Source organism: Asterias rubens, chromosome 7 (assembly GCF_902459465.1).
Source record: "Asterias rubens chromosome 7, eAstRub1.3, whole genome shotgun sequence".
NCBI lineage: Eukaryota > Metazoa > Echinodermata > Asteroidea > Forcipulatida > Asteriidae > Asterias > Asterias rubens.
This window is the reverse complement of record NC_047068.1, coordinates 10,974,015-10,993,983: the sequence shown is the minus strand read 5'-3', so window position 1 is coordinate 10,993,983 and position 19,969 is coordinate 10,974,015. Positions and strand designations below refer to the sequence as shown.

General features: G+C 40.6%; 2 protein-coding genes across 2 annotated transcripts; one reads left to right on the top strand and one right to left on the bottom strand.

The window, feature by feature from the left end:
* Positions 1-1,681: 1,681 nt before the first annotated feature.
* Positions 1,682-12,707, top strand: LOC117292134 (putative methyltransferase DDB_G0268948). Its single transcript, XM_033774061.1, has 6 exons — positions 1,682-1,928; positions 4,150-4,313; positions 6,654-6,876; positions 9,047-9,144; positions 10,702-10,836; positions 12,120-12,707. The coding sequence occupies exons 1-6, from the start codon at positions 1,803-1,805 to the stop codon at positions 12,217-12,219; spliced, it is 846 nt and encodes a 281-aa protein (XP_033629952.1). The 5' UTR covers positions 1,682-1,802; the 3' UTR covers positions 12,220-12,707.
* A 3,333-nt stretch (positions 12,708-16,040) lies between these two features.
* Positions 16,041-19,690, bottom strand: LOC117292418 (collagen alpha-1(XVII) chain-like). The gene is made up of 5 exons (XM_033774449.1): positions 19,523-19,690; positions 18,752-18,968; positions 17,577-17,971; positions 16,701-16,785; positions 16,041-16,547 (listed from the first exon to the last, which is right to left on the bottom strand). Exons 1-5 carry the CDS (start codon positions 19,688-19,690, stop codon positions 16,060-16,062), a joined length of 1,353 nt encoding a protein of 450 aa, XP_033630340.1. The 3' UTR covers positions 16,041-16,059.
* Between the last annotated feature and the right edge of the window lie 279 nt (positions 19,691-19,969).

The window sequence follows — 19,969 nt, the reverse complement described above, 5'->3', positions numbered from 1 at the left end:
GTAAACCCTTATAAGGTGCTAAATAATTGGGTCTCAGAATGCATCACTGCAATAACAGATCTTCCTGAAAGTTTGTATATACTCAGCGCCTTTGGAGTACCTTGTTTGGTAGATACGTGCGCTTAAGCCAGTGTATAGGAAACACGAATGTTTTGACAAACAATGCCCTGTCGAGATTAATCTCATTCTTGAGAAATTGCCTGGACAACATTTATTTTGTTTTAGCCATCATGAGTGATCCTTACAATTCCAAAAACAAAAGGCTTCTGAGGAATTCCAAGACGAACCAAGTTTGGAGTTGATACGCTAAATCCTTCTAAAGTTATTACTCAGACAAGTTTTCTTTTGTTTTAGCCGTAATGACCTTTTCATTTGATCAAGGGAGTCCAACAACGACAAGAACGTTAACGATCCTTTTGAAACCAAAAGTAAGAACTGAAATTGGAATCGAGTCCTATTTTTAATACAACGCAAAGAATGACAATCATTATTTTCAATCATGGATTTATACAAAAGGGCAAAATTTTTATTGAAAATCGAATCTTTCGTTAAACATGAAGACAGGTGTAAACCAGGGGTTTATTTAGACTTAACTCAAGTCCCTATCCCGTGCCATCGCCAGAAAACTATTGTTTTTTGATGCTCTGTTTGCTAGTTGGCTATAGTTGGCGCATGGCGCAATATGCTTTAGGAACCTCTCACACACTGTAAAAAAATGGGTAAAAAAATGCCCAACTTTTTACCCATTTAAGGGCGAATAGTGAACTCCTCCAACTTATGGGCAAAGTATTACCCATCAAAGTTGGGCGCTCTGATTGCCAAATAATTGGGTAATATTTCATCATCAATAGTTGGGTATATTTTGGTAACCAACAGTTGGGTAATTTTTTGTTTACCCATTTTCTGGGTATTTAATAATTATCAATTGCCCACTTATTGGGCGATGATTTTATTCATGATCTAGTTAAAATGTTTAACCATTTTCGGTGTTATCCAACAAATGGTGAATGTATTTAACCCTTTGATTTACAGTTTCTCCTGTGATACGTCATACAACCAGGCATATAAAATATATTTTCCACGATGGCAAACGGTGGTGAGTTGTGACCTTGGCATCTCTCTCAAAATCGTGAGGGTGCGAGGTGGTTTGTAGATGATTTGGAAGGTTAGTTTTTAACTAAATAAAGTTTGTTTCCTGTTCAGTTGTTGTACACAGTCGTGACAGTTGCAGCGCAAGCAATGCAGTGATAGTTCCATGCATGTATTTCATACACAAAGCAACACAACAACCACGCATACATGCCACAACCGGCGTTGCACATAATGGCATGATAAAACTGAAACTATCACAGTAGTGTCGATGTGTTGCTCGCTCTGCAATTGTCACGACTGTATGTACGACTGAATAGAAAACACAACTTCATATTTAGTTAAAAACTCACCTTCAAATTGGATCTATATCCACTGGACAACCCCGCTCCTTTATATATAATACCAGGGACGTCATTTTTGCGATCGGTGGTCAGTGGAGGTACGTGTGCACAACAGACCGGGTGTACCTCGTGCACCGTTTACAGACAGACCCAACTCATAACCAGTGAGATAATGACATTGTAGACATTTCAGACCCAATCTATGTTCTAGACAGACCTTTATACCCGTAGGTATCTGACGTGTTCGGATACCGAATTACATTGCTGATTTCACACGTGTTTTACAGCAACAGATAGCGAGCCTTTGTTACCCTCGGCGCTCTTGGGTTCGTACTGAACTACTGAAGGCTTGGAACTAGATCACAGACCATGGCTCTTCCGGCTGAAACCACCCACCAATTTGAAGGCAAGAATCATGCCGATCTGTATCTAGAAAGTCGTCCGGAATGGCCGCAAGAAATCATCCAGAGAGTCATGCAATACCTGCTGCTGAAGGTAGGTCTATTTCCTTGCTTGATGAACGATCGTTGAAAAAAGAAACCGAATAACAAAGCTTTTCCCTGTTTTTTAGTTTTACACCTAGCTAGCTCTGGACGCCAGTCACCACTGACGGAGTCCACAACCACGAACGACCTCGAGCTGCATAAGCGCTCAAAAAAGCTATAAGGCTCACAGCAAAAATGTGCTTGCCAGAAAACGGTTACCAGCTCAAATACAATACAGTTATACGAACATGAATCCGATTCTGCATGATAATATAGTTGTGCTCAGCAGTACATTGGTGGGCAATATGTTCTTAGTCACATTCACACGAGATCAGTATAGCAAAGGTCCCGTGATAATAATTTAGCATGGTTGTGAAATTTTACAAAATGTACCTCGTTCCCGTTTGAGAACAATTTGTTCCTATATTTCTAAGTTCTTTTGGAAAATCTTGTCAAACATTGCTACATTTGACAAACATGCTAAAATTAAGCAAGGGACCCCAGTTAAATTGCTGTCGTATGAATAGCACTTTAGTCACACCATATATACACACTCGCCCCAAAACACTGCAATCGGGATAGATGTACATGTACATACCCTTACATGTACTACAATTTTTACACTAAGGCCGTGTCCGAAACGACGACTTCGGCTACAGCTACGTCTAGATCAGCGCGTCTACCAGTGTTGAAGAATAGGCAGACGCGCACGATCTAGCCGTAGCTGTAGCCGAAGTCGCCGTTTCGGACACGGCCTCACCTTTTGGCAACAGCTCTCATCGGTTGTTAACATTACATTACAACAAAACAATTGTATTGTTGTGTTGTATTGTACATTACTTTTCAACTGGTGACCTTGCACCCGACCAGGTACCCTGACCTCCTTACCAGTAGGTCCCCGGTTTATAGACAACTATTTGTATAGGCCTTTTGATATTGAATATGACCTTGTTTGGCTCTATCATGGAGATAGAAATGGCTCTTATGATGACAAAGGACCTAAATTAACTCATGAATTTATGCAGCGTTGTGAGTCATTTAAACCAAAAGCGTATTCTCAGAGAGTATGCCAAATTGTAAAAATACTGCCAGATTGTAAATTAAGAGACCACAATTCCGTTTGTTGTTTTTTTGTTTTGTTTTTACAGCTAGTGTCTTTTATAAATATTGATTAATATTAAGAGTGATGAGTGAGTAATAGGTATCATTCAAACCGGGGACCTATAACAAAAGAGGACAGTAGGGTCCAAGGTTCGGGAAAGGTCCACAGTTGGAAAACGTGTAGAAAACCAATGGGAGCTGTTGCAAAAAAGGTTAATTTGGAGTATAAACGAAAGAGGGACAATAAGGAGGTCCACGGTTTTGCAGGCGTATATACACTTGTGTGCTTCACAACGGGGTCATGCCAACCACCACTAATTGCATCTACCTATCTTGCACATTTTGTGGTGCAGCTGGAAAGATATTTTTGTCTTCTTTCTTTCAAACATAAGAGTATATGCTTATGAACAATAAAACAATTTTTGGAGTAATTGTTTGTCACGATTTATAAGTTAACAAATAGATAAAGTTGTTTGGGGGGGGGGCTGACTCCGCCTACCCTTTTTGTGGCGTCAATTAAGGCAGACGTTGCGTGCAATGCATAGAGTAAACACACGTGCAAAGTACATGTGCGATTGTGTGGTCCAAACCGTGAGTTTGTATGTTTCGAGAAAAAAAAGCATTTTTCCGGCAATGCCAACCAGGCGTGTTGCTGCTGGATGCAGCAAAACATCTAAAGATGAGGTCAAGTTGCATGCGTTTCCTGCAGATCCTAAGTATGGGCGATTGTGGGCCGCGAAAGTCAGACTCGCAAGAGCAATAGTGGTCCGGTCCGACGTCTTTTTCAGCGCTGTGCAGCGAACACTTCGAGCCGTCGTGCTTCGAATCCGGAATACACCACACATATTTTGACACGAAGAGAAAAGTTGTTCTAAAACATAACGCCATCCCAACAACTTTTCTAGCTTATGTTGAGACACACCAAGTGAGAGTGATAAGACTGGTCTTTGACAATTGCCAATAGTGTCCAGTGTCTTTAAATTTATATGTTTTGAAGAAATGCAACTCCTCTTGTGGCGTTTATGTGCTGGCCATATATGGGGTAATAATGTTGTGTGAAGCACGATATAATAACCAATAATTAATATTATATAACCAGCTACAATATTTCACGTGCTTTAATACTTTAGAAATTGCCACCTCAGACGTTAGCCCTTGACGTAGGATGCGGAAGTGGTCAAAACACGATACCGCTGGCCCCACACTTTGAAAGAGTTGTCGGTGTTGATGTGAGTAAAGCTCAAACTGAAGCAGGTAGACGACGAACAGATAAACCAACAAATGTTGAATTCCAGTAAGTTAAAATGTTTGATATATCCTATTGTACTATTGTATTTCTAGACTTTAAGGCAGTGGACACTATTGTGTATTACTCAAAATAATTATTAGCATAAAACCTTACTTGGTGACAAGTAATAGGAAGAGGTTGATAGTCAAAAACATTGTAAGAAACGGCTCCCTCTGAAGTGACATAGTTTTCGAGAAAGAAGTAATTTTCAACGAGTTTGATTTCGACACCTCAGATTTAGAATTTGAGATCTCGAAATTAACCATAAAAAACACACAACTTCGTGTGACAAGGGTGTTTATTTTTTTCATTATTATCTTCAAATTTTCACAGGTTTGTTATTTTATGCATATTATGTTGAGATACACCAAGTGAGAAGACTGGTCTTTGACAGTTACCAATAGTGTCCAGTGTCTTTAAACATCAGCCAATGAGGCATGTATTACAAGTTGTTTTGGTTTTAAAGTTGGTGGCCCATTTAGTTTGATCGTTATGTCTGTCATGTTGACCATACTGGCGCCGAAATATCAAACTGGATGGAGCTTGTTTATGAGTGATTTTATGAGACAAAGCAACCATAATATACACTTGCGGGGTATACAAGGTAATGAGTTGTATGCCTATATTATTGCTACCAGACCTTGCCAGAAACACCAGGGTAAACCCCTCTCTTTACAATAGTGCAACTTCTTTTACAAGCATTACTCAACACACGGGACCTGGCGCGGCATACGTTTCGACCGAAGGACGAAGCAAGACTCATGGGACTCGAACACACTCCTGATCAGAAAAAAAAACATAGTCAGGCGCGGACCAATGGGGCGTGGGCGCATGCCTGCCCCCCCCCCCCCTTTGCTTCAGAAAAAGGGGAGAGAGAAAGATTGGTCCGAGGTGATGTGATTTGTCAGCTTGCACTTTCGGTTGGCATTGCAGCGTGTGCAAAATGATTGTACATAATGTAATGTTGTTTTATTCACTATGATTGTATAAATGTAAACGTGTGATTTGACTGCGAATCTCCCTGTGAAATGGATGCGAGGTCAAGGGTGCATCTGGCAGGATCCTGCCAGGCGCTCAAGGCTGGCCTGCCGGCTGGTAGGATCCTGCCAGGTGCTCAAGGCTGGTAGGTATCTGGCGTTATTCACGAGCGTCTCGAAGTGTGACGTCAGATGGTGGATTTCACAAAGAGTTAGGACTAGTCTTTAAAGGCAGTGGACACTATTGGTAATTACTAAAAATAATTATTGGCATATAACCTTACTTGGTAAAGAGTAATGGGGAGAGGTTGATGGTATAACACATTGTAAGAAACGGCTCCCTCGAGACCTCAAGTTCAGAATTTTAGGTCTCGAAATCAAGCATCTGAAAGCACACAACTTCGTGTGACAAGGGTGTTTTTTCTTTCATTATTATCTCGCAACTTCGACGACCGATTGAGCTCAAATTTTCACAGGTTGGTTATATTATGTACATGTTGAGATACACCAAGTGTGAAGACTGGTCTTTGACAATTACCAATAGTGTCCAGTGTCTTTAATCGAGTTGTGACGAACTGCTCGTCCTGACTTAGGACTAGCCTTAAGTTTCTAATGTCTACTATGACTAGTCGTAAGTTCTTTGTGAAATCGATCACATGCTACCCTTAAACGTATTTACAATCTTCTAAATTTAAGGTACTCCCTTGATGTAATTTTTTGTGAGGGAAAATCGTTTTTTCCGCCATACCACTCTTGCAAAGTGCCACATGACAGACAGCTCTTTTTAGAGTGAAATACGGGTATTTTCAACTAGATTTAGAATAAAGTTCGTTCCAATTTCACCCAGGAAGAGTCTCATAAGAGCGAAAGTGACACCACCACTCAAGAGAGTGGAATTTTCACTCTTTTTATACATTATATACATTAAAGGGTCTATGTACTTTTTTTAAATAAATCACAATGTACACAGATTTACATTAAACTTACACAGTTTGAATATAAGGATTGTAAAAAGCTTCCCTTATTTACTGAGGTGCTGTAGTTTTTGACAAAATTAATGAGTAAAACAATGTCACGAAAATAATTTTCGTCTCAGTTTGAGCCTGTAAAAACGTATTAACCAGTTATGGTATGTTATGATATAAATACATTTTTAAGAGCTAAAATAATTTCGTTTCACTGAGACGAAAACTATTTTGCGACTTGTTTTACTCCTGTCGGCACCACAGTAAGTAATATTTAAAGGGAAGCTTTCTACTGTCGTTACATTCAAACCGTGTTAGTTTAATTTTAAATCTGTGGACATTTTGAAAAATACCTGAATCAATAAAAGAAGGCGCTGTTCTCTGTTGTAATTTTATTATGACAGAGTTGGAAGTGCAGAGGATCTACTGTTTGCTGATGACAACTCTGTGGACCTCGTGACTTGTGCTACCTCATTTCATTGGTTTGACAAAGAGGCATTCTTCAAAGAGGCTGATAGGGTTTTGAAGCCGTCTGGTTGCATAGCCATTTATTGGTACAACAAAATACATCCATGTGTCGAAGGTGATGTGGGCAAGAATGAGAAAATCAGGCAGACTGTCATTGAGGTAATCAGTAGGAATTGTCTGCGGTTTTTCCCCCTTTTGTTAAAGGGAAGGTACACGTTTGGGAATTGTCAAAGACCAATCTTCTCACGTGTTTCCCATCATAAGCATAAAATAACAAGCCTGTGAAAATTTGGGCTCAATCGGTTATCGAAGTTGGGAGAAAAAGATGAAAGAAAAAACACCCTTGTCGGACGAATTTATGTGCTTTCAGATATGAATAAAAGACTTCTAGCTAGAAGTCTTTTATTATTTTAGTGAGAAATTGCCTCTTTCTCAAAAACTACGTTACTTCAGAGGGAGTTGTTTCCCACAATGTGTGATACTATCAACAGCTCTCCAATGCTCGTTACAAAGTCAGTTGTTAAGTTAATATTTGTTTTGAGTAACTACCAAACGTGTACCTTCCCTTTAAAGGATTTTGGTACTTTTTGTAACACAAAGCACAATTTCCACAGATTTACAATAAACTTACACACTTTAAAAATAATGATAGTAGAAGGCTTCCCTTATAACATTACTTGCTGAGGTGAATATGTTTTTTTTTTAAGAAATGAATAACAAATGTTACGAAAATAAGTTTTTGGCCCTATGCTAGAATAATTTTCGTGGCTTGTTTTACTAATTTTCTTAAAGAAAACTACAGCACTTCAGTAAGTAATATTTTAAGGGAAGCTTTCTACCATCATTATCTTTAAACCGTGAAAAGTTAAATGTGAATCTGTTGACGTTGTGTTTCTGCCTTCAAAAAGAACCCAGACCAATTGGAGTTATATCGCCAACCTAACAAGCCCGGACGGCCACTTTAAGGTGAGGGCTACACTTAAACCGGTTTGGGGTTCCGACCCCGATCAACAGTGTCACCAGGGGTACGTATAACCTACTACTGTACCTGAAACAGGGTCAACCTTAACAGTCCATAAGGATAGGCAACTGTATCATCCACTTGGAGCCTGGATGTGAGATCAGACTGCACTACCGTCTCAACTTTTATGAAGCAGATTGTTATAGGTGCCTTGCTCAAGGAAACAATTGCCATGACTGGGGCTCGAACCCCAAAATAATTTGCCGAAAATGACATAAACGTCATGATACTGAAATTCATTAATTAGTCTTGTAAAAGGTAAAACATTTACAGACGTTGTAGGGATAGTTTGGCACATTTGACAGAAAACGTAATTGGTTTGTTAATTGTGTTAATTTAGTGACGCTACAGAAAACCGCAATATCTGTATATTTATACAGTGTTCTAAAAAGAGATTCAGAGTCCATGCAATACACTGCCTAAAAGGTCAAAGATCATGTCATTCGGGCCGTTTGAGACTATAACTTGAAGGGTATCACCTGTTACTGCACAACAAATGAACCAGTAATTGACTGAAAATTGGGTTTTCGTTTCAGTCTACTAAAAAAAAGGCTTACTATACTGACGCCATTAATATTTTGCACAAAATAGTTTGATGGCCAAGGCTGGAGTTCACAAAGCACTAAGATCCATTTTACATTAGCAGTCAGCCGCGACTCACTTACCGGTACGGTAAAAAATCTAGCGTATTTTTGAGATCCCCTAATAAACACTATTACCTAGCCCTATATAGGACTCTTCCTCTGTGCACTGTAGTACAATACGAAAGTGTAAGGCCGCCAGGGCTATCCCTATGCTGTACTACCAGCTGCATGAGTGTGTGCTGACGTCACAAAGAGCTAATATTGATCCTAACCATGTAGTACAATACGAAAGTGTAAGGCCGCCAGGGCTAACTATTACCATCCTATAAGCTAAAGTACATTTAATTACGATCCTATAAGCTAAAGTAGTACTACTTTAGCTTACAGGATCGTAATTATTATGTACTTACGATCCTATAAGCTAAAGTAGTACTACTTTAGCTTATAGGATCGTAATTAACTGTACTACCACGGAGTTAGTTCTTATATTGGTCTCAACATTTCGACTAGCTTGCTCTAGTCATCATCAGGAGACTGAAGAGATATAAGTCCCAGTTTTTTTCTACACCATCCGAGTTCTTTTCAGAACTGAGAAGTCTCCCGAGCACCCGAACAATCTACTCCTCGGTAGTAGAATTACGCAAGACAGTTTCTCTAAGAACAAACTCTACCTGGCAAGTAGATACACACATGGTAATTATGACGAACATTTTAATCCTTTTAGATGGACTCTGTGACTTTACGACCGTATACCACCGACTGTGTGAAATCACTTGAAGGCAAAACGGATGAGACGCGCATACCATACGAAGACAATATCAGGTAAACTCTCATTGCTGTACCATTATGTACCTTAAACAATGCAGATACCAAATGACCCACTGCATATGACGTAACATTCCCAAACAGCGCCCTCACTGGGGATACAGACGAACAATAGTTGTTCTTTGTGCATAGACAAGTACGATTGACATCAGCGTCACCTATTATATCACTGTTAAAACAGTGTTTAGAATTTCAACAAAGCATCCGTTTTATAACCTAAAACATGTTTAGGTTCTTGTGTGTTTGATGCTAAAGATTTAGCAGGTGTCAAAATGGTAAACATGTCACTTATAATTTTATGAAGTATTTGGGTACAAACTGCTAAAAAGATTTAAAACAAAATGTTTACAAATCCTCACATATTATTGATGTTAATAGATAGTTTGATGATTGTGTGATCCAAGACTAACGAGGAGACTTAGTCATACTTGCATCTGACGTCACACTCTTTCAACAACGCCCTTAGACTATGGCAATTAAATGTACATTGGATGTTAGCTCATCTTTGTCAGTCCGCATCAGTCCGCATTTCACTTAAAACGGTCGATTTACCTACGGACAGTCTACCCGCAGGTCACCACATTTCTTTTCCTTTTATCTGGAACTTATTCATCGTTTTTCGTGCGTGACCCCTGTGTGAATATATAATTACTATATATTTAATTAAGGGCTTCTGAAATTCAGTCTTTTTCGGCCTTGTCTGAAAAGTATTGACAGAAAATATGTAGCAGTCCATTGAAATGAAGAGCATATCTCGTTTTGTATGAAGAAAATCGGTGGAGTTCGAATTTTAAAAAGAGAAATTTGTAAGTAAAAAATGGCTTCACAAAGAAAGAAACCAAGTCACAAAACACGGCAAGTTTACCTGTTATGAATGTCGGCAACAGTCCCCAACTAGTATATATGGGTAGATTAATTCATATTCTTCCCGGAAATGTTAAAAGTGAGACCGGATCGTAGCTATAGTCCAGTCAGGATACAGCGATTTCCACCGGTAGTCCAAAACTCCCGGTAAGAAAAAATCAACCATTAAACAGCATGGTTTTCCTGCACGGTGATTGGCTGACGATGACATCATCCATTGATGTGCAGCTTGCTGCTTTTCGTGGGTATGGTGCCCCGACCGCCAAGCCGGCGTTAGTCAATAACAAAAGTGCCTGTTTACTATGAGCTGAATGAGGGTCAGCTCATAGTAGACAGACACTTTTATAGTTAAGTATTGTGCTCAGGGACACAGGTGTCATGACCGGGATTTGAACCTGAGCTTGAGTTCGGTGCTCTTATCCGCTCACCCACGACATCCTACTGAAGTCCAAGTGGGGAAAGGCCCGTAACTGTGGGAAACACTTCGCAACACAAGAGACATTATTCTAGGAACGATCACTGTCACCAGAAAAAAAATGAATGAGATCAGGTTTTCTTCTCTTCTGCATGCGAGATTGCTTGAATTTGATGCTGGTTAAATGCCTTTGTATTGCCTTAAGATCATTCTTAGATCTTTATAAAATCCAGCCCTTGATGGTTCATGATTCTTGATCTGTTTTTTTTATTCAGAGATGACACTATTGAGTTGTTGATGGACTCCACAATGGCACTGTATGTGAAGTATGTACGGTCCTGGTCTGGCTATCAACATTACACTAGACAGATTCCTGGGGGTCAAGACCTTGCCAAAGACCTACAAGACAAGTGAGTCCCTTTTCAGCTAGACTTGTGGACAAGTCTTTAATGGTCTGCCGCGGTGAGATAGTCGAATTGTGGCGGTGCTCTCGCGAGATCACTGCTCTCGCGCGAACTGCTGGTTGCCAAATTCTACTCCCCTCTAAATGGGACCGTAGTCGTGAGAGCAGTAGCCTCGCGGGGCCAGAAGTCTCGTGAGAATATCGCGGGGATCGATTCGGAATAGAGTCGGAATTAGGCTTTCACCGCGAGAGACATTTAACGACTTGTCCACAAGTCTATTTTTCAGCCGAAGTTACTTTTATCAACGTCATCGTAATGAATCACCGTTTGGTTTGTAATGAACTTTTGATTGTTCCTTTTTTAAATTTTGTGAAATAACTGTTGGCATCTGAACTTTTTTTACGAACAATTATTTTTGTTTGAAACTTGCGCATAATAAATGATTAAAAAGTGTATTATTACAAATTCGAGTACTCTACATTTGATTTAAAGTCTGAGATCGAAGTTATTTTTCTGCATCAGCTACGCAAAACGCGGCCCTTACTTGCGATCTGGTGGACATTAATTCAAAAGAGGGCGCTGTTTCAGGTAATACCGTATTGACTATCGTCACACAGGTATACTAAAATCTACAATAACAGATCACAAGTCTAGGGGTACCCCCTTTCCCCCATATTTCCTTCTTCCGTGACAGAAAGAAGTTAGTGGTGTTTCGTCTCACGACTCATGTTAATTAAAACTTCATGTAACCTAGTCATTATCGTCCAGAAATGTGTTGCCCGAGATGCAACTTGAGCACAGACTGCAAAATGGATTATTAACTAAAACATGTCCGATATGTGAATGCCGGTGTGTCCCGCCCCCCCCCCTGATGTTCCCATTCTTTTCCATTTCTGCCTCTTGTACAGAAGTAACATCTCCCCCCCCCCCCCCACCTCCCACTTTCAAATCCTCAGCCTCTGAAGCAATCCTGATGAGATTTAAAGAACACAATGAACACATAATTATTATGAGGGTGCAAATCACAATCAAGCACCAAATGTTGTTCAAAATGTGGCAGGAGAGACCCCCCCCCCCCCCCCCCCACAAGGGTATCCTGTGTCCCCTCTTTCCTAGAGCGCCCTCTTTTGAATCCTTGTCCTCTAGCCAATGTTAATTTACAATTGGAGAGAGAGAGAGTCTCCGCGAGGCAACTTTATCTCTGACACCGCCGACTCAAACCCCTGTTTCAAAGACAAAGGAACGTATTTATTTTGTTCTTCGATCTTCGTTTCTACTTGCTTGTATAGATTGATGGACATCATGGGCTTAGATGGTTCTCCAGAGGGCGCTAACACAAAGCTGAAACTGCCAGTTACTCTTCTTCTTGGAAGAAAACCAAATCCCTGAGTCAACACCAGCATCCAAGTTGTATACAAGTACATCAAAAGAAAACACATTACATTATTGAGCTCAAACTTTAAGACGGTGATGGGAGCAATGGTTATACTATACTCAAATTTAACACTTATGCCATTGATAGACGCACAAAATGTGTGCGTCGATCATTTAATGCTCAACACCTCGGTCTTCATTGTTACCAAACAAATTTTAAGCTATTAAGCTATTAAGCCGTCTATATAAGCCGTCTTTCCGTTGGACTTTTTTTTTTTTGGGGGGGGGGGAGTTACCGCGACTGTTCTTTACAGTGAACAAATTAAATCCAATTGGGACGCCTGGTAGTAAACCTCGACCTAGAGGCTGGGAAAGTCTATTGATCGTTTTGATCAAGATGATACATTGGCTCTCCTTCAGTTGCTGACTGTAAACGCTATGTTCTTAAAGGCACTGGTGACTATTTGCAATCACTCAAAATAATTGTAAGCAGAAAGACTTACTTGTTAACGAGCAATGGAGGGCCGTTGATAATATCAACATTGTGAGAAACGGCTGCCTCTGAAGAAACTCAGTTTTTGAGAAAGAAATAGTTCCCCTCTCAAATAATAAAATGCTTCATCTGAAACTTTTTATTATGCATCTGACCAGGGTGTTTTTTCTTTCATTATTCTCTTGCAAATTGATGACCATTAAGCCCATTAAAATAATATTTGAATTGAATTCGAGACCTCAGCTGAGGTCTCGAATTCAAGCATCTGAAAACGCACAACTTGTGCAAAGAGGGTGTTTTTCTTCTCTCACAACCAGGAAGCCCAATAATGAGTGCAACGTTTTCGCAGGTTTGTTATTTTACGCATGTTGAGATACACAAAGTGAGAAGACTGTCTTTGACAATAACCAAAGCTGTCCGGTGTCTTTAATCAGAAAGTATCTTACAATCAGTCATAAGGGAGGGAGGAACTTTTAGTATGTTAGTGCTAGTGGTTTTAATTAAATGTTTAATTAATTTTGTTAGTTCCTGCTTCATGGTTTTAAAAGATGTTTTTGTTTCATTTTTTTAATTTGTTTTTTAAAGTCCTTTCGTTTGTAGAGCCGTGGGAGGAACTTTTAGTTTTTCAGTAATTTGCATGTTTGCGCTGCTTGTTTTTAATTGTAATGTTTAATTGACCCGGTTCCTGCTTCATGGTTATATTAGATGTTCTTTGGTTCCAGTTTTAATTTGGACTGAGGGGGGGGGCGATTACAAGTCCTTTGGAATGTTGCTGAGGATGGACCTGTTACTGATGTGTTTTTTTTTTTTTTTTGCATGTTTAATTTTATTTTATTTTTGCCTTAGCTCCTGCTTCATTGTTTTGAAAGATGTTCTCTGTACCAGTTTTATTTTGGCTTTCGAGGGTTTTTAGTCCATTCGTGTTTGGCTATGTTTATTTTTTTATTTTTGATATTGTTGTCCCTTTCTCCTGTTGCTATGGTGTCTTGTGGGTGCACAGCCCATGTCCAACTTGTAATCATTGTGTATGTCTAAAGATTTAAAATTAAAAATATAAATAAACGGGGAGCTAATGTTGGTACCAACGTGAAGAGGTGGTGATCGAGCCATGCACTTGTGTCCTTAAGCAAGACACTTGACCATTGCTTCGTGTCCTTCGGACGGGACGTAAAGCCATTGGTCCCATGTGTTGTGTAACGCATGTATAAAGAACCAGTGCACTTATCAAAAAAAGAGAAGGGGTTCGCCCCGGTGTTCCGTGGCTGTGGCGCAGCATGTGCCGTATAGCACAATGTAAACCCTTATAAGGTGCTAAATAATTGGGTCTCAGAATGCATCACTGCAATAACCTATCTTCCTGAAAGTTTGTATATACTCAGCGCCTTGAGTACCTTGTTTGGTAGATACGTGCGCTTAAGCCAGTGTATAGGAAACACGAATGTTTTGACAAACAATGCCCTGCATAGATTAATCTCATTGTTGAGAAATTGCCTGGACAACATTTATTTTGTTTTAGCCATCATGAGTGATCCTTACAATTACAAAAACAAAAGGCTTCTGAGGAATTCCAAGACGAACCAAGTTTGGAGTTGATACGCTAAATCCTTCTAAAGTTATTACTCAGACGAGTTTTCTTTTGTTTTAGCCGTAATGACCTTTTCATTTGATCAAGGGAGTCCAACAACGACAAGAACGTTAACGATCCTTTTGAAACCAAAAGTAAGAACTGAAATTGGAATCGAGTCCTATTTTTAATACAACGCAAAGAATGACAATCATTATTTTCAATCATGGTTTTATACAAAAGGGCAAAATTTTTATTGAAAATCGAATCTTTCGTTAACATGAAGACAGGTGTAAACCAGGGGTTTATTTAGACTTAACTCAAGTCCCTATCCCGTGCCATCGCCAGAAAACTATTGTTTTTTGATGCTCTGTTTGCTAGTTGGCTATAGTTGGCGCATGGCGCAATATGCTTTAGGAACCTCTCACAGGAGAACGGGACTTGAATAAAGTCTAAGGGTTTATTCAGGTCAGGAGGATTGAATGCCACAATGCGCATGTAAACAAACGTCAGCCCTTCCCCAGCACCTATAGATGAGGCGCTTGCGCAGAGCGAAGATACAAACTTGATCCAATTGGCGTATTTTTAATAGTTTGGTTTCGCTTTCAGCGTCGAATATTCTTGTCCTATAGTTTTTTTTGTCCAGTACAGTGGCTAAATAGATTATTAATAAAAACCCGCAAACTCTTCTCTTTATACTATAAATCACGTGAAATTGCTTCACACACGCCCTCAAGTGTGCTTATAAGACAATTTCTTCCTATTGGTCGAGAGCAACGGCAGGTGTGGCGGTTTCAGTCTTCCGCCGTGTTCAGTTTTCGGGGTGACGTAGCCGGACATTTCAGCACGTTGTTCGAACGGTTTTAGCTTTCCGGCGTGTTCAGTTTTCCGGGTGACGTAGTCAGACAAAAATACCTCCGCGAGTACCCTGGCGACTACCGTAGTTCTATCAGTGACCCCAAATAGGAGACTTTCCAACGCTAGGTGGCAGCAGACATACCGGGTAAATTTCCATTGTTTACGTAGTTCTGAACATGCGCATAATTCTGAGAACAATGGATTTACCCGGTAAGTCTGCTGCCCTCTATCGTCCCAGAAAGTCTCCCATTGTTTCTATTACGATTCTTTTCTGTTTAGTCACATTCTTTTGCCCCATCTTTACACCTATTCATGCGAACAACTTTAAGCAGGTCACACTGCTTGTGCCACTGGTTAAATACAGGATAATTTGCTTGGTCTTCACACCAAATTCGCGTTCGCCGCTCGTACTCTGGACGCAGCCATGACAGCTACCGGAGAGTAACACGGATGACTCAATACGGCACTAAAAATTGACTACTTTCGCTTGCTGTGCGCAGGCATCGCATGACGTCATGTTACCGTATTTGGTCATTCGGAAAACTGAACACGGCGGAAAGTTGAAACCGCCACACCGGGACAGGACTGTTGTGATACATCACGCGATACCCGCGACGCGCACAGCATTCCCTTATAAGGAGTTGTTTACCCGACGGCGGCGGAGGGCCTTACCATTTCATAGCTGGAGGGGTGTTGTGTTGAAAGAAATCATTGAACAATTATAACTTTTTGACCAAAAGTGTTTATGTTTTTTGACCGAAAAGGTGTTTATGAATGGGAATCAAAGTGTGTTGAATCGGTTTTCAACTAGTGGATTAAACCCGCCGAGGTCTGGTTCTTAATAATTTACCTCGACTTCGTCTCGATAAAATTATCAAGAACCAGGCTTGGGTTTAAACCACTAGTTGAAAACCTCTTCACCACACATTGATTCCCTTATTCAAATGCTACAGATCGTGCACTGTATTTCACGACCATCAACATACGGAGTGCACTGGAGAGACCCGCATCCAGCTTCCATCAAGTAAAGGAGCGCCCCGTTAACATTGGCCTGACTGCCTGGGATAGCCTCCGGTGCCTCATCCACACAGACAGCTTGCTGCCTCCCAAAGGTATAGTGAGCTGACATGAGGTAACCCTTATATTCCTTTGTCCAGTTGTCAGGACATTCGTTATTGGCGGGAAATAACACCTGAGTGCCTCGATTGGTGAGACGACACACCGCGCACGGCACGTCATGGTCGTGAATAACTTCGGAATTCTCGTGAGAAAATGGGTCAAATGTGTTGACTTCGTATTCCATTCCATAAAGGCGTGAGTTACCTTGGAATCCATCTCTGTATGACGCAGGTACATCTGGATCAGTTGGGAGACATAAGAGATCCGAAGTCCCTCCCTTATGTGTATAATATGCACCAGCACCATAACCTGTCAAGAAAATCCTCTTGATATTAGCATTTTTGCATAGTGCAGGACTCCTGTACAGTTATATGTGAATAATGTAAATGAGTGGCACTACAAGAGCACGACTCTTTGTGACGGTAGCGCTAAAGTTCGACACAAGTCTCGAAAGAAACCTACCTTGATATACGAGCTCTGTGCCTGCCTGGTTTGGGCAAGTGGTTCTTCCCCACCGAATGTATGTCGGTCCTGAAGAACTACGCCCCTGCCATATCATAGACAAACAAGTTATTTATACTTCACGAAATCTGAGATCCAACATCAGAGTTGGCCGAGCCCCCAGGCCGCTCGGTTCCCGATTTCGAATTTAGCTCAATTAAGAGAAATAACCTACAAACATTGGTATAAAACACACGATGGCTATAATTGTGCTTAAACTGGTTACCTTTAAAAGAATTATTAATCAATATTCAGTTTCACCTTTCCACAGAACCACACAACGCCTTCATTCTATGCAATCATTGAAACGAAACTAAAACATTAACACTATTTTTTACAAAATGCAAGTAAAAGGCTTCCACTTTTGCAATCTTACAGTATTTCAACCGACACAACATAAATCAGAATATCCGATCTAAGACTCTTTTTCAGATGGTACTCGGTTGCTCTGATACGCAGACCATATGGCGGCCATTGCGTTGCTTCTTTACGGCGAACCACATAATCGATTTTATCTCCGAATTGAGAAAAGTATCGAAATGTTGACCACGCGAATTAGAATTTGAGTTCACAGAGTCGACTATTGAGGTACACTGAGGGAAGTTATGTGCTAGCCGAGTGCGAGTACTGCAACAGTATAATGTTATTAGCACTCGCTATTACTATTAGCACTTACTTTGGTCTATTTTTGATTACAGCCTAAAACAAAAAGTACTTGTGGTTACATACAAAGGGATTGTACGAAAATAAGGAACTAAACATGTACCCTGCTGCAATTTGAACATGTAAACAATAAATCAAGTTGTGAACAATTTAATAGATGTTGTGAAAAATTACCTGTTCTCCTTTTGGACCTGGTTCACCGCTTGGTCCTCTTTCACCATGTTGTCCCGCCTCACCACTTTGTCCTGTCTCACCAGTTGGTCCTGTCTCACCAGAAGGTCCCGGCTCACCGCGAGGCCCTCGTTCACCAGGTTGTCCTGCCTCACCACTTGGTCCTTGCTTACCGGGTTGGCCTCGCTCACCAGGAAGTCCTGTCTCACCGGGTGGTCCTGGCTCGCCGGGTGGTCCCGGTCCAATGGGTTGTAATGGACTAGTGGGTTGTCCCTGATGGCAGTCTCTTCCATCCCGTCCAACTTCTCCGTTCTTTCCGTCACGACCGTCTCTGCCATCCTTCCCATCTTTTCCGTCTCGGCAAGTTAATACTGGAGAGTAAAGACCATGAAGTGGGTCTGAAATATAAAATATCCATCAGTGTAAAGAACAATTCTTTATAACTATGTCAGGACCGGGCTCATTGGACTTTTCAAAAGTGTTTCGTTCCCTCGAAATTCGATTTTTTCCAGAGGAAATTGTACCAAGTTCCTAAAGGATCCCAAAGGGCGCCTCTTCTATGCAACAGTATAGATTCCGTGCTGTTAGACGGTTGTGATGCATGGACTCTGATTCATAAACTAGAAAAGCAGATAAACGGGTGCTACACAAGGCTCTTTTTCAAAACTGAATGCTCTAAACCTCAATTGTGGTCAAGATATGACCAACAATGTCCTATATAATGGGAACCTGCCCAAGCTCTTAACAAAAAGCAGGCAGAGAAGGATGCTTTTTGCTAGCAAATGATTCAGGAGCAAAACAAATCAAAAACTTTTCCATTAGTCCCTTAGCATGGGAAGAGGAAACCTGACAAACCTTCACTTACCTTCACTGACATGGACACTATGGGGGACAACATAGACTTGACTCGAGTCTCAATCCCTTGTCATCGCCAGAAAACTAGTGTCCTTAACTTAAATTTATTTTTTAACAATACAAATCAGCTGTTATGCTTATTTTAGGTTTGTCAACTCCAGTTTTTCTCATACAGAGGGAAACATCTGTTTAACAAATGGTAAATGTAAAGTCTTCGCAATCAGAAAGCTTTAAACTAAAATCAAACGTTGTTTTTTAATCTTTGCTACTGACGAGTGTCAAGGACAACTCTTTAACATACACATTTTTCCTTTAATTCTTACCAGTTTGGTGAGTATGAATACCCGATTGAAACGTCATATTCCCCTCAGCATGGTGCTCAGTTGACATCTGTGGTTCATGATCTCTCCGTATTCGCAGTTGGGCTTTATTCGAAGTCTGACCATTCACTTTGGGAGTACCTTGTTGCACAGTGGCGTCGTTTGTGATGACGTGATTTTCCAAGATAAACAAGCGGTCTTCATGTGAAAGTAACTGGTCCTAAATTCAAGTTAAACCCACATTTCCCAGATCAACAAACACTAATTTACACTGCTGGCTTATTATTGTTAAATTAGACATTAGGCATGTATGTTGTTTGATTTGGTATATATATATTTGGAAGCCATATCCCAGAGGCAGCTATCCCAGAGGGAATTAATCAAAATCTCGTGAGTATTGGATTGAATCTAATTACCGGCATGGTGTCCTAGCTCGTCCTCGTCAACCAGTCTGGTTATGTGGCTTGACGAGGCCCAGCGGTTGCAAGCACCGGACTCAACCTGTTATGTTTCTGATTGGCATGTGTGTGGGTTCGAGTCCCGGTCGTGGCACGTGTGTTCTTGAGCAAGATGCCATTAAAGAACTCAAAACACTCATTGTGGAAGAGTAGGAGTTCATCCCAGTGTTTCTGGGTCACATAATGCTCCACTTTCCACAACAGGGTTGCGAGCTACCAGTTATCAAGTTCACTTTTGTTAATTCATTCTTTGGTTTCATGCCAGATATATACAACGATAACAATATAGGAATGTCTCGTTCCAGAGTATGCTTACCTTAACATACTTCAGTTCTTCGTGTACATAGAACAGCATCGACCCAACAATCAGTGATGTTACAGTAAGGTTAAGGAGCGTTCCCGCCAAAAACCAACGCCAACCATTTTTGCTTGAGTTCTTCTTTGACCAGATCAGAGGCTTTTCAGGCAAGTTGTTAGAATCCATGTCTCTTTCTTGATCGCAACAACGTAAGGCCCCCGAAGCTGCGTACGAGCCTTTTCTACAACTGACACAAACTGGAAAAACAAAACCTAAGTTCTATGAATACAAGGGCAATCAGTCGCAAGGTATGTCACTTGAACTTCGATCATATGTTGTCGATATGCACAAAACACATTAAAGGCAGTGGACAATCAAAATATTTATTAGCATAAAACCTTTCTTAGTGACGAGTGATGGGGAGAGGTTGATGATATAAAACATTAATGTCGAATAAAAATAATG